Source organism: Mustelus asterias, chromosome 21 (genome assembly GCF_964213995.1).
Source record: "Mustelus asterias chromosome 21, sMusAst1.hap1.1, whole genome shotgun sequence".
Lineage (NCBI taxonomy): Eukaryota > Metazoa > Chordata > Chondrichthyes > Carcharhiniformes > Triakidae > Mustelus > Mustelus asterias.
In genome coordinates, this window is record NC_135821.1 from 11670285 (window position 1) to 11683479 (window position 13195).

The window sequence follows — 13195 nt, forward strand, 5'->3', positions numbered from 1 at the left end:
GACTCGATGGGCCGAATGGCCTCCTTCTACACTGTAGGATTCTATTTGGAGTTTGCATGCTCTCGCCGTGTCTGCGTGGGTTTCCTCCAGGTGCTCCGGTTTCCTCCCACATTCTGAAAGACACGCTGGTCAGGTGCATTGACCCGAACAGATGCTGAAGTGTGGTGACTAGGGGAATTTCACAGTAACTTCATTGCAGTGTTAATGTAAGCCTTACTTGTGACTAATAAATAAATGTTATTAAAAGGTTCAAGGAGCAATGGGAAAGTCTTCGCCACTTCTCCTCCTCGATTACATACAAAGGGAAGGTGATGGACTAGTAGCATCATCACTAGGCTATTAATCCAGAAACTCAGCTGGGGACCTGGGTTCAAATCCCACTACGGTAGATAGCGGAATTTGAATTCAATAAAAACTATCTGGAATTAAGGACCCAGGATGACCAAGAAACCATTGTTGATTGTCAGGAAATTAATTTGGTTCGCTAATGTTCTTCAGGGAAAAAACATTTACCGTCCTTACCCGGTCTGGCCTACATGTGACTCCAGAGCCACAGCAATGTGGCTGACTCTCAACTGCCCTCTGGCAACTATGGATGGGCAATAAATGCCGGCCCAGCCAGCGACGCCCATGTGCCACAAATGAATAAGAAACATAGAAATACAAAAGGTGCCAGAAAGACGAATAAACAACGCAACAGCACCCAGCTCGCAGGATGTTCAATTAAAACAGTTCCCAACTGAAACCATGCAGTTTTATTTTGGGTCAACAGACATACAAAACTAATATGTAGGCAAGAGGCTCCTCACTAATATAATAAGAAATTGGTAACTGCATAATTTTTCATCTTTTCCTCGTTAAATTTCTATACAGAAATGGCACAATAAACATCTGCTGCATTTGCTGCTCCCGCTGCTGGGATTTACAAATTGGAACAGCGGAGGTCAAAAACAAGCAAGTCATGTTGAACACGTAAATCAATCCAAGGCATGACTTCAATTGTGGGGTCCTTGGGAACAGACAGGGAATATGTACAGCCCCACACCAGAAAATCTCCGACACGGTAAAATCTTCCAGTACAGGAGCGCGGTGTGGCGGTTTGGCAAGTTCCATTGGTTTGGAGCGCCTAGTTTTATTTATGGTTAGGGGACTGGACGGGATTTTTACCCTTGGGCATGGGTTGACAGCCTATAGTTTCAGTAACAGCTTCAGCATTAATCAGGCAGATTTCATACAAATACAATTTGCTCCGGCTGGAGGGCTGGCACAAGTCTATACTTTGATAAAACGCTTTCATTTTAAAGGGCATTAACTTATTATAATAGCAAAAGGGAGGTTGCAGTTCAACTTGAATTGTTGTGGTGGGAATTACATCAATTACACTCTGGATGGGTACTTGACAGGAGATGCGTTTGCAACTCAAGTCATATTTATATGGAGGAATAAACGGCAGATATCAGATGCTTTGAGAAATCCTGAAGACAGAATAAAAATTGCTTCATGCAGTCTACTACACGGCCCACGTGCCTGAAACGCACCCTCCTCAGAACTTCACTACTCCTGAAATGGAGTTTGTTTAAAAACAGCATTGAAATGTTAGCTGTCAAGTGTTTGCGGGTTGTGCAATGATCCATATATTAAGCTTAAAAAAAAAACAGGCAGTGTTCCAGATGGTTAAATTCACCCACACAAGTTCTACCGATTTATTCAAAATTTTTTCAGGTTTTCAGCCCCGTTTCTCTGGAAGTGAGGGTGGGCTGCTGGCCTTCTAATGTGTTTGAAACCGGAATGAGATGGCACTTGGGGCAGGGGTAGGGAGGAGAAACTAAGAGCCTCCACACTTCTTGGCATTTTCTCCCTTCCTACAAGGAACAGGCTGCTATTTGGAGCTTGGAATTTGGAGGGCATATAGATGGGGACGGACAGGAATGGAGCCTACAGCCCCACCAATGCTTCTTTCCATTGAAATCCTTCACATTTAGTCCAGAATTATTCATGAATCCACACCTTTCATAAAGGAGGCATACTGATGTCAAAAACATTGATAAATGGAAAACTAGCCAAGTCAATGCATAAATGTCACTGTCGAGTGTTGACATATGGCCGCCTGATGGCAATAAACACTCCATGGAGTTCTCATTCCAGCAATTGACCACAGAGCATCTCTGTTGAGTTGGGGCCCCAAAAGAACTAAACTTGAAGCTTCAGAGTCAATGGCATAATCAAGCACCAAATACGGGCTTTGATCTTTGGCATTCAGTGCTTTTCTTCATTGAAGAGAAGAATCTCCATTCAGCTGGAGTGCATAGTATTGTAACCAGTTATGAAGCGTCTTGCGACAAGTCCTTCGTGGTTCAGACACCGAAAGAAAGGGCAGTAGTTGCGATGGATTTCTTGTCGAGGGTTTGCTAGTCATCATCATTGTGGTGTTCACTGGGACTGAATGATATCAAATCCTGGAGGGCTACTTGAAGTGGGAGCACTCGCCGGTCTTCGCCCGCGGCCATTGTCTCAAAGGGACTCATACAATTTCCTGCAGATTGCTTAAAAAACACAAGACTTGTTAATTTTATGCATTTACATCAGCCAAGTTAAAAATATCCAAAAACTGGATGACTAAAGGAAATTCAAGCTCCGAGAGCTTTGAAAGCAAATGGTATGGCTCCTGCTCTGCCCAAGAAACTACAAAAGGTTGTGAATGTAGCCCAATCCATCAAGCAAACCAGTTTCCCATCCATTGACTCAGTCAACACTTCTCGCTGCCTCGGGAAAAGCAGCCAGCATAATCAAGGACCCCACGCACCCCAGACATTCTCTCTTTCACCTTCTTCCTTTGGGAAAAAGATACAAAAGTCTGAGGTCACGCACCAGCTGACTCAAGAACAGCTTCTTCCCTGCTGCTGCCAGACTTTTGAATGGACCTAGCCTGCATTAAGTTGATCTTTCTCTACACCCTAGCTATGACTGTAAGACTACATTCTGCACTCTCTCCTTTCCTTCTCTATGAACGGTATGTTTTGTCTGTATAATGCGCAAGAAACAATACTTTTCACTGTATACTAATAAATGTGACAATAATAAATCAAATCAAAATGGCCGTGGCTATCAAACTGGAGGAACCATGCACCCGGAGCAGAAAGATTCACTCCCCCAACCCAGAAAGTCCAGACTGAATAGGAGTGAAAATCTTGGAAGGAAGCAAGAACTAAAATTGCCTCCCAGCACATTGGCAATGAGTCACACATACTAATCAGATTCCAGCTATAGAACAAACAGTTGAGCAACTTCAGGTAGGAAGGCAATTTTTCAAAACCATCCTTAAGGCTAGGGAGGGGAAAAAGGAAGACTTCACAAAGCTGTGGTCTACGCCTCCGATTAGACATCCATCTCCATTTCAAATGCACCTGGAGAATCCCATGCAAATATAGACTGGCTAAATAGTGAGAACCCTCACAATACCACTTCCCAGGCCCTGGTTTAAAATGGTAAGTTACTCAACGATATTGCACTTGCTTACCACGACTAATAGGAAAGAGTCTTATAAGACCATAAGATATAGGAGCTGAATTAGGCCATGTGGCCCATCAGGTTTGCTCCGCCATTCGACTGTGGCTGATGTTTCTCAATCCCATTCTCCCATGTTTTCCCATAATCTTCGACCGCTTACCAATCAAGAACGTCTGTCTTCAATATACTCAATGACCTGACCTCCACAGATTCATCACCTCTGGCTGAAAAAGTTCCTCCTCATCTTGGTTCTAAAAGGTCGCCCCTTTACTCTGAGGCTGTGCCATCATACCCTAGTCTCTCCTACTAATGGATACATCTTCCCCACGTCCACTCTATCCAGGCCTTTCAGTATTCTGCAAGTCTCCGGGCAGTGTGTACAAGCACAAAAATGGGAGGCAATCAACAATTGGAATATTGAAAGTACGGAAGGGTTTAAAGTTTAATTATTAGTGCCACAAATAGGCTTACATTAACATTGCAATGAAGTTACTGTGAATATCCCCTAGTCGCCACACTCTGGTGCCTGTTCGGGTACACCGAGGGAGAATTTAGCATGGCGAATGTATCTAACCAACATGTCTTTGGAATGTGGAAGGAAACCGGAGCACCCGGAGGAAACCCACGCAGACAATGTGCAGACTACGCACAGGCAGTGACTCAAGCCGGGAATTGAACCCAGATCCCTGGCGCTGTAAGGCAATAGTGCTAGCCACCATGCTGTCCCCGTGCTTCCAGGGAGCTGGAAACATAGGAATAGGCGGCCATTGAGACGGAGTAGCTCCTGCCATTCAGTGCATAGAATCCTACATGCAGGAGGTCATTCGGCCCATCGAGTCTGCACTGACCACAATCCCACCCAGGCCCTATCCCCATAACTCCATCCATTCACCCTAGCTAGACCCCCTGACACTAAGGGACAATTTAGCACGGCCAATCCACTTAACCCACACATCTTTGGACTGTGGGAGGAAACTGGAGCACCTGGAGGAAACCCACGCAGACATGGGGAGAATGTGCAGACTCCACATAGACAGTGACCCAAGCCGGGAATCGAACCTGGCGCTGAGGCAGTAGTGCTAACCACTGTGCCGCCAGTTAGATCACGGTTGATCCTGTTCTTCCTGCCATTCACCCAGCTTGATTCAGCAACTCTTCTTGAATTAAAACAAAAATCTACGCCCCCTTGTTTTGACTCCCTCAGAGGAAACCTTCTAGACTTGGGGAAATACAAGTCTAGTGTCACAACCAGTCTTCTGAACAGTAGTGAGCCAGAGGTGTTTGTGAGGCAAGCGATCCACAGGTGCAGTCGCATGGAAATTCTGGAAACTGAAGGAGTTATGAGGAAAAAAGAGAATAGGGTATGGATTGAATCGCATCAATAGATTCGAGGATCTTGAGAGAGGAAATTATCTATGCGTCACCGTGCAAGAAGTTATAATTCACTGCAAGATGTAGCTTTAAAGGGAAGGAAAGAACGCCGGAAGGATGGAAAACAGCAACAATCCAGGCCACTGACCTATACGCGACGGCTGTTTTCAGAGCAGCATTTGATGAGATCGGAAAGTGCGTCATCTGCTGAATGCCTTGGCAGTGATGAGAAACAGTGGGGGGGGGGGGGGGGGGTGTGTGTGTGTGTGTGTGTGTGTGTGTGTGTGTGTGTGTGTGTGTGTGTGTGTGTGAAGAAAAATCAGTTTAATTGCCGTAGCGATAATTTCCTTACCACGCTGTGGAGAGCAGTTCCTGCAGTCAACAGATTGTTAAGTGAATTAAAGGACGGAGTCCCTTGTTTGGCTGAAGTGAAACTAGCAGACAGACCTAGGAAAGAACAAAGTGATCAAGAATGAGGAGCAGGGATAATGATTTTGAAAGTACTGACTCCTAGTGGGCAACGGATTAAATGTGTCCCTGACAGCAACAGTACTCACTTTATTGGATGAATGCCACTTGTTTTGCAGCTACTATACAGAATGGTTGGATTTTGCTTTTCTGCTCTTATTTAACTTGTCACACTGAGGACCACCTGGAGAGGTTATGAAATCTTACATTGTACAACAGCGAGCAACTTTCCAAAGCAAGGCAAAACATGTCATTAGGCTTCACTGCAGTTTCATTTCAAAGGAAATTATCAACATCTCTTGGGTCATCCATCCTGGGCGACACGGTGGTTAGTGCTGCTGCCTCGCAGCGCCAGGGATCCGGGTTCGATTCCCGGCCTGGGTCAATGTCTGTGCCGAGTCTGCGCGTTCTCCCAGTGTCTGCGTGGGTTTCCTCCCACAATCTGAAAGATGTGCTGGTTAGGTGATTGTCCATGCTAAATTCTCCCTCAGTGTTCCCGAACAGGCGCCGGAGTGTGGCAACTAGGGGATTTTCACGGTAACTTCATTGCAGAGTTAATGTAAGCCGACTTGTGACTCTATTAAATAAACTTTGAAACCTGCTGTAACCCAGGGCAGAGGAGTTCTTGTAGGCAGGAGGCATTCCAGAACAATCCACAGACATGCCGCTGCTCTTGTTGATCCTTGTAAATAAATCCTTTGATGTTCACTAGTAAAGTCTCTGAAAGTGCATTATTACAGTCCTCCTGACTCTCTCAAGTCTTTAAGAACTCCACTTGCTCCACCGTGCAGGGTAGCACAGTGGTTAGCACTGCTGCCTCACAGCGCCAGGGACCCGGGTTCGATTCCCGGCTTGGGTCACTGTCTGTGCGGAGTCTGCACATTCTCCCCATGTCTGTGTGGGTTTCCTCTCACAGTCCGAAAGACATGCTGGGTAGGTGCATTGGCCGTGCTAAATTCTCCCTCAGTTTTTCCAAACAGGTGGCAGAGTGTGGTGATTTTCACAGTAACTTCATTGCAGTGTTAATGTAAGCCTTCCTGTGACACTAATAAATAAATTTTAAAACTGTAACTGGCTGATTTTCCACCATCGTTACTGCACCCACCCCCAGCAATAGTTGGTCAAACACTGCAAACAATGAAGAAATCCGAAGTGACGGTGCAGAAGGACGGAGTTAAAGCTAATCACAGGTTCATCGAACCACTGCAGGTTAATAAACTTCTTGGATACCAAGGAGTCGACTCCAGAAAAAAAAGTTCAAACTGGTAACAGACATCTTCAGGCTTTTACAACACAGATGTTACCGCAGCATTGCACTGGGGCCCAAGGAACATTCAATTACTGATGTTATGAGAAGTTTAGTGTGCACGTTTTAAACAAAGCCACAAATGAATAAAAAAAGTTACAAAAGGCAATGTCAATCATCACTGCAGGAGTTCCTAAGGGGACTGTCTAGGGCAAATCATCTTTTAGCTGCTTCAATAATCTTATGGCAATCATAAAAGGTCAGAAGCAGGGCTATTTTGCTGACGATTGCATGTTTAGTACCACAACTCCTTACATACCGAAGCCTATCCCCAATTTCCCTCGAAAAAGATGGGGAGGTGCCTCCTTGAACTGCCGTAGCCCATGTGGTATAGGTACACCCACAGTGCTGTTAGGGAGGGAGGATCTTGACCCAGCGACAGTGAAGGAAGGGTGATATATTTCAAGTTAGGTTGGTGTGGGGCTTGGAGGGGAACTTTCATGTGATGATGGTCCTACATTTCTGCTGCCTTTGTCCTTCTAGGTGGCAACGACCACAGGTTTGAAAGGTGCTGCCCAAGGAACCTTTGAGAGTTCCTGTAATGCATCTTGTAGATGGTACACACGGCTGCCACTATGGTGGAGGGAGTGAATGTTTGTGGGTGGGATGCCAATCAAGCGGGGCTGCTTTGTCCTGGGCTATTCTGCAAAAGCTGCAAAATATCATTTTAAAGTAATTTTTCCTGCTCAGAGCTCGGAGATTTCCCAATCTACTGAACTGGACAATCTGATGTCTTCACCAGTGGATAACCATCACCAATGCAGGGGAATGGGATGCCACCCTGCCCTCTGTACGTATCACCTGTTGTGTCAGATAGAATCATACAGTGCAGAGGAGGCCACTCGGCCCATCGAGTCTGCACTGACACGTGAGAAACACCTGACCTCCCATCTAATCCCATTTGCCAGCACTTGGCCCATTGCCTTGAACGCTATGACGTACCAAGTGCTCATCCGGGGCGGTACTATTTTTTTAAAAAAAGGATGTGCGGCAACCTGCCTCTACCACCCTCCCAGGCAGCGCATTCCAGACCATCACCACCCTTTGGGTAAGAAAAGATTTTCCTCACATCCCCCCTAAACCTCCTGGCCCTCACCTTGAACCTATGCCCCCTCGTGACTGACCCTTTAACTGAGGGGAACAGCTGCTCCCTATCCACTCTGTCCATGCCCCTCATAATCTTGAGCACCTCAATCAGGTCACCCCTCAGTTTTCTTTGCTCCAACGAAAACAACCCAAGCCTATCCAACCTCACTTCATAACTTAAATGCTCCGTCCCAGGCAGCATCCTGGTGAATCTCCTCTGCACCCACTCCAGTGCAATCACATCCTTCCGATAATGTGGCGACCGGAACTGCACTCAGTACTCCAGCTGTGGCCTCACCAAAGTTCTATACAACTCCAACCTGCTTTTGTAGGTACAGTGGAGCCCGGTTGTAACGCGATGGTTGGGGTCCATAAAATGTTATCGCGAATGTTATCAGGGTCGCGCTAAATCACTAAACCGGAAATAGCAAAAAAAAAAGGGTCCATCGCGTCATATCCGATTTCACGCTAAATCGCGTTACAACAGGGCTCCACTGTACTTGAATCTCAAATGTTAAATCTCAGTAGATACAAGAGTCCACATAATATTTCATCATCAATTCTGGCTGGATTTAAATTCAAATCAGACGCACGGATCATTTGTTCATATTTCTACTAATTAACCCAGTGTCTTCAACATAGGTTTGCATCAGAACTTGGCATTAACTGAATAAAGCATTCATCATAAGCGGATTTAATAAAAAACTGCAGTGACGATATTCATGTCTTCTGCAGAGAACAAAGCACAACTGCAATAGGCAGTTGAAACCGGCGTACACAAGGTTACTGTTCTGAACAGGTAACTATGAACCGCAGGCCAGGATAGTTGCAAATTTCAAGCTAACCTGATACTCAATCTTCACCTTGTAATAAGTCGTTCTGAACACCTACAGTATAATGGACATGAACTAGGGACGGCACAGTGGTTAGCACTGCTGCCTCACAGCGCCAGGGACCCGGGTTCAATTCTGGTCTCGGGTCACTGTCTGTGCGGAGTTTGCACATTCTCCCCGTGTCTGCGTGGGTTTCCTCCGGGTGCTCCGGTTTCCTCCCACAGTCCAAACATGTGCGAGTTAGGTGGATTGGCCATGCTAAATTAAACCTTAGTGTCAGGGGGACTAGCCAGGGTAAATGTATGGAGTTATGGGGATGGGGCCTGGGTGGGATTATGGTCGGTGCAGATTTGATGGGCTGAATGGCCTCCTTCTGCACTGTAGGATTCTATAGATGCAAGACTTACTGCAGAGTTAAAATTAGTTCCTCAACCTCCCAAACTGCATTTATCAATATCATTCTGTTCGACACACACCAACTCCCAGCTAGGGGAACACACAACAATTTTATTTACCCAAACTACTGCTCAGTTGAAGCACTTCCCCTGTTGGAATAGAGTGGGCACTGGTTGGTGACGATCGTTCACTCACTGGACTCCTCATTTCCACATCTTCACAATCCAATGGAGACGGCGACATCTCTGACATTCCAACAACATGTGCAGAATTATTTTCCGTGCAAAAGGGTTTGGCCTCGCACCCATCATGAAACGGAGGCTGTAAGACCTCTGGCACGTCACGGTCACAGCTCCTGGACTGGAGATACTTTGAGAAGTCCAATGAAGCATTCACCTGGGGCACACAAAGGAAAGGTCTTAGAAATACTCTTGAATTTCCTTGAAATATCCAAATGTCAGACAGCCTATAACCAAATCAATCCCCAGCAAGATCAGACCCTGGCATCTCGGGTTGAGTGAAGTGGCTTCATCTCAACCCCTTGGTTTTGAAGGGGGGGGGGGGGGGGGGGAGAGAGTAATTCCACCTGTCCAAGGCAGAAAAGTTCGAGCACCAGGCTCCGTAAACTTGCCTAGATTTGTCCCATTCTTGTACAGCAAGATATAAAGGAAGGACACCTGCCAATTGTCAGCGTGCGCATTCTAGAATCAGAATCCCTACAGCGCAGGAGGCCTTTCGGCCCATTGAGGCTGCACAGACAACGATCCCACCCAGGCCCATCCCTGCAACCACATATATTCACGCTGCTAACCCCCCACCCCCCGACACTAATGGACAATTTAGCATGGCCAAGCCATCTAACAGGCACATCTTTGGACTGTGGGTGAAAACTGGAGCACCCTGAGGAAACCCAAGCAGACAGGGGGGGGGGGGCAAACTCCACACAGACAGTGACCCAAGCTGGGAATCGAACCTGGGTCCCTGGCGCTGGGAGGCAGCAGCGCTAACCACTGCGCCACCATGCCGCCCTGCTTCTTATCTTAATCCAATGCTCACCACTACCTCCCATCCCTTACTCCTCCTTCCTTTTCAAGTAATTATCTATCCACATTTCTACCTCAGTAACTACTTGTGACAAATCATTTCAATGTTCTGGCATGACATTTTCCATTGGTAAAAGACTGGCTGTTTACACTCAATATCTATGTTGAGGTAACCCTAGCCAAGAATGAGCAACTTCCTCCCAGCCCTCTTCCAGTGTCAAATTTGCAAGTGGCACAGCGTGGATTCTCAGCACAGCTACTCGGCGCACAGTTGACAATCTTTGGCACTGGATTAAAATGGGAAAACCGAGAGAAAAAAAACTAGTTAATAGATAAAGTCACCAATTACTTCTTCCTACCTCTTCAGCGCTCTTTCCAGAAGTGACAGCCTCCTGTGCAGTGCTAGGCAAAGAAAATGCTCATTAGAAAACACGCAAAGGGGAAGAGCCAGGCACTGAACCAGCACATCGGCTACAAAGGCAAATTTCACTTCCTTCTAACCATGTTCTTTAAACTGCTCAGTGCTCTCCATGGCAGAAAAGGCGAACTGCTCATGAAATACTTGCATAAAATCTGCATCCTGCCACTGGGTAGTACAGGATTTAACAAAACAAGTGCTTTGATGTGGACTCGAGATGATCTCACCCAAAAATATTAAATATTTAAGAGATCCATTATTAGCTAGGAATAAACGTGATACCTCCAGCTTAACAGTTCGATTTACCATGTTTCAAAAAAAAAATGCAGAGTGGAAATAACAGTTAAAAAAAAGCACGTCGTGGTAGCATAGTGAAGAGGGGTCCTCTGGTGGCTGGATGTAAGCAGTTAAGAGTCAAGCAGTCCTAAAATGTGCAGATTAGATGGATTGGCCATGCTAAATTGCCCCTTAGTTTCAGGGGGACTAGCTATTGTAAATTTTTCTGGGGTAAACACATGGGGTTATGGGGATAGGGCCTGGGTAGGATCAGTGCAGACTCGATGGGCTGAATGGCCTCCTTCTGCACTGTAGGATTTTATAACTCTAAGTTGTTTGGGATTCAATGAACCAAGTTTAACGAGACCAAAATATTATTTTGTTACCAGTTCCAGAGAGAATAAGCTGTATTCCTATAGTTGCTGCTTGGAACAAGTGCCTCCGAGCTATCCATTCACTCCAATTGAAGCGCATACAAAAGGGTAAGAATATAACAGCTGGTTCGCTGTTTATCCGTGCCACACCAAAAAAAAACAAACAACATTGGACCCCGCTTTGTGTGCTCTGCAATAGACAGATGCAGAATACCTTCTGCAAAGGCCAATTGGACGAATTTGTTTAAAAGGAGGAACGTCTTGAGAATACGCTCAGTACAAAGTAACCTTCACCTGCACAAAAATATCTGCCCAGGAGGCGTCTTCAGTTTAATGAACATGAATAGAACCCAACCTTGTTATCCAAGGTTGCTCAGATAACAACGTGCTCATGGATGCATCCATTCAACTGCATAGCGGTTGGTTTTTCAGACTGTGAGCGGGAACCCAAAGCTATTAGTGGTCCGGCCCCCTACTGTTAGGACCAGGAAGTGGCTGCATTATCATTGAAAAATGTGCCATAGTGCAAAGATTCAAACTCCCAAATGCACAGCTGCTTCCTTGTTGCAAATGGTTTAAATTTTAGTGCCAATTTGGAAGTCAAGAACACAGTACAATGTGTTGAGAAGGTAACTTTCAATCCAAGATTAAGAGAAGCTATACAGTCAGGTAAGCAGTAAGGGGAGACGATGGCCTGGTGGTATTATTGTTAGACTATTAATCCAGAAACTCAGTCAATGTTCTGGGATAAAAGCAAAATACTGTGGATGCTGGAATCTGAAACAAAAACAGAAAATGCTGGAAAATTGCAGCAGGTCTGACAGCATCTGTGGGGAGAGAATAGGGCCAACTTTTCAAGTTTAAATGACCCTTTGCCAAATACGAGAGAGTCGTCATGGACATGCCGAATTTCCTTGATTCCTGGCGATGTCGTTAGCCGCTGACAAGTGAGGTTGGGGGTATTGCAAATGGCCTCAACATCTCTGAGCTATGGCCTAGTGGTATTATCGCTAGACTATTAATCCAGAAACTCAACTAATGTTCTGGGTTCAAATCTCGCCATGGCAGACGGTGGAATTTGAATTCAATAAAAAAAAAATCTGGAATTAAGAATCTACTGATGACCGTGAAACCATTGTCACTAATGCCCTTTAGGGAAAGAAATCTGCTGTCGTAGAATAGAATCTACAATGGAGGAGGCCGCCATTTGGCCCATCGACAACAATCCCACCCAGGTCCCATTCCTGTAACCCCACATATTTACAGTCCTAATCTCCCTGATACTAACGGGCAATTTAGCACGGCCAATCAACCTAACCCACACATCTTTGGACTGTAGGAGGAAATCGGAGCACCCAGAGGAAACCCATGTAGACACGGGGAGAACGTGCAGATTCTGCACAGACAGTGACCCGAGGCTGGAATTGAACCCGGGTCCCTGGCGCTGTGAGGCAGCAGTGTGCCATCGGTCCTTACCGGGTCTGGCCTACGTGCGACTCCAGAGCCACAGCAACGTGCTTGACTCTCAACTGCCCTCTGAAATGGCCTAACAAGCCCTTCAGTTCAAGGGTGACAAGAGATGGGCAATAAACGCTGGCCAGGCAGCGATGTCCATAACCACAAAATAATTTTTATAAAAAGTCAATATTATGGCTGGCACTGTTTCCAGAGATCAACATAAATATTCATCGCCGGTTTTTAAAAAAAAAAAACATAGAAATAAAGGTAGGTAAGCGAGACTCACCTCTCTTCGGTCTTCGTCAGAGGCAATTCAGTCTCCGGCAAGACTTCTGAAGCTTGTTGATTTGGACTTTTATCAATACAGGGCACGGGAGGGGTAGGGGCAGCATTGCACACAACTCTTGTAGGGATGCACTGTTCTTTCAGTTGCTGCCTTGACGCCAGATTGATCACAGAAGTGCTGGGGGATGCTGTGCAAACATTATTTAAAATGAGCCTATTTGCCATCCCAAACAGTCACCTTAAATCTCTAAGCATCAAACAACTTGCATTCAAGCCTCAATTTTGTTGCAAACTTGCTACTTGGAAAACACTGCCGAGCGCTCAGTGCCCAGAATGACAAGATCAGTGTCGAGATAGGGTCAGAGGTTCATAGC

At 45.8% G+C, this 13195-nt stretch overlaps 1 protein-coding gene across 3 annotated transcripts in view; it reads right to left on the bottom strand.

Annotated features, from left to right (window-relative positions):
- Positions 1-709: 709 nt before the first annotated feature.
- The window catches only part of dlgap5 (discs, large (Drosophila) homolog-associated protein 5), a 53913-nt gene continuing 41427 nt past the window's right edge, over positions 710-13195 (bottom strand). For 2 of the 3 annotated variants that reach the window (XM_078237433.1, XM_078237434.1), the window contains 5 exons: positions 12823-13009; positions 10370-10412; positions 9087-9363; positions 5231-5325; positions 710-2543 (listed from right to left, as the gene is read on the bottom strand). In XM_078237433.1, the coding sequence (XP_078093559.1) occupies positions 2409-2543; positions 5231-5325; positions 9087-9363; positions 10370-10412; positions 12823-13009 (737 nt within the window). In that variant the 3' untranslated portion in view covers positions 710-2408. The remainder of the gene's footprint in view (positions 2544-5230; positions 5326-9086; positions 9364-10369; positions 10413-12822; positions 13010-13195) is intronic. The other variant, XM_078237435.1, reaches the window with a different exon arrangement.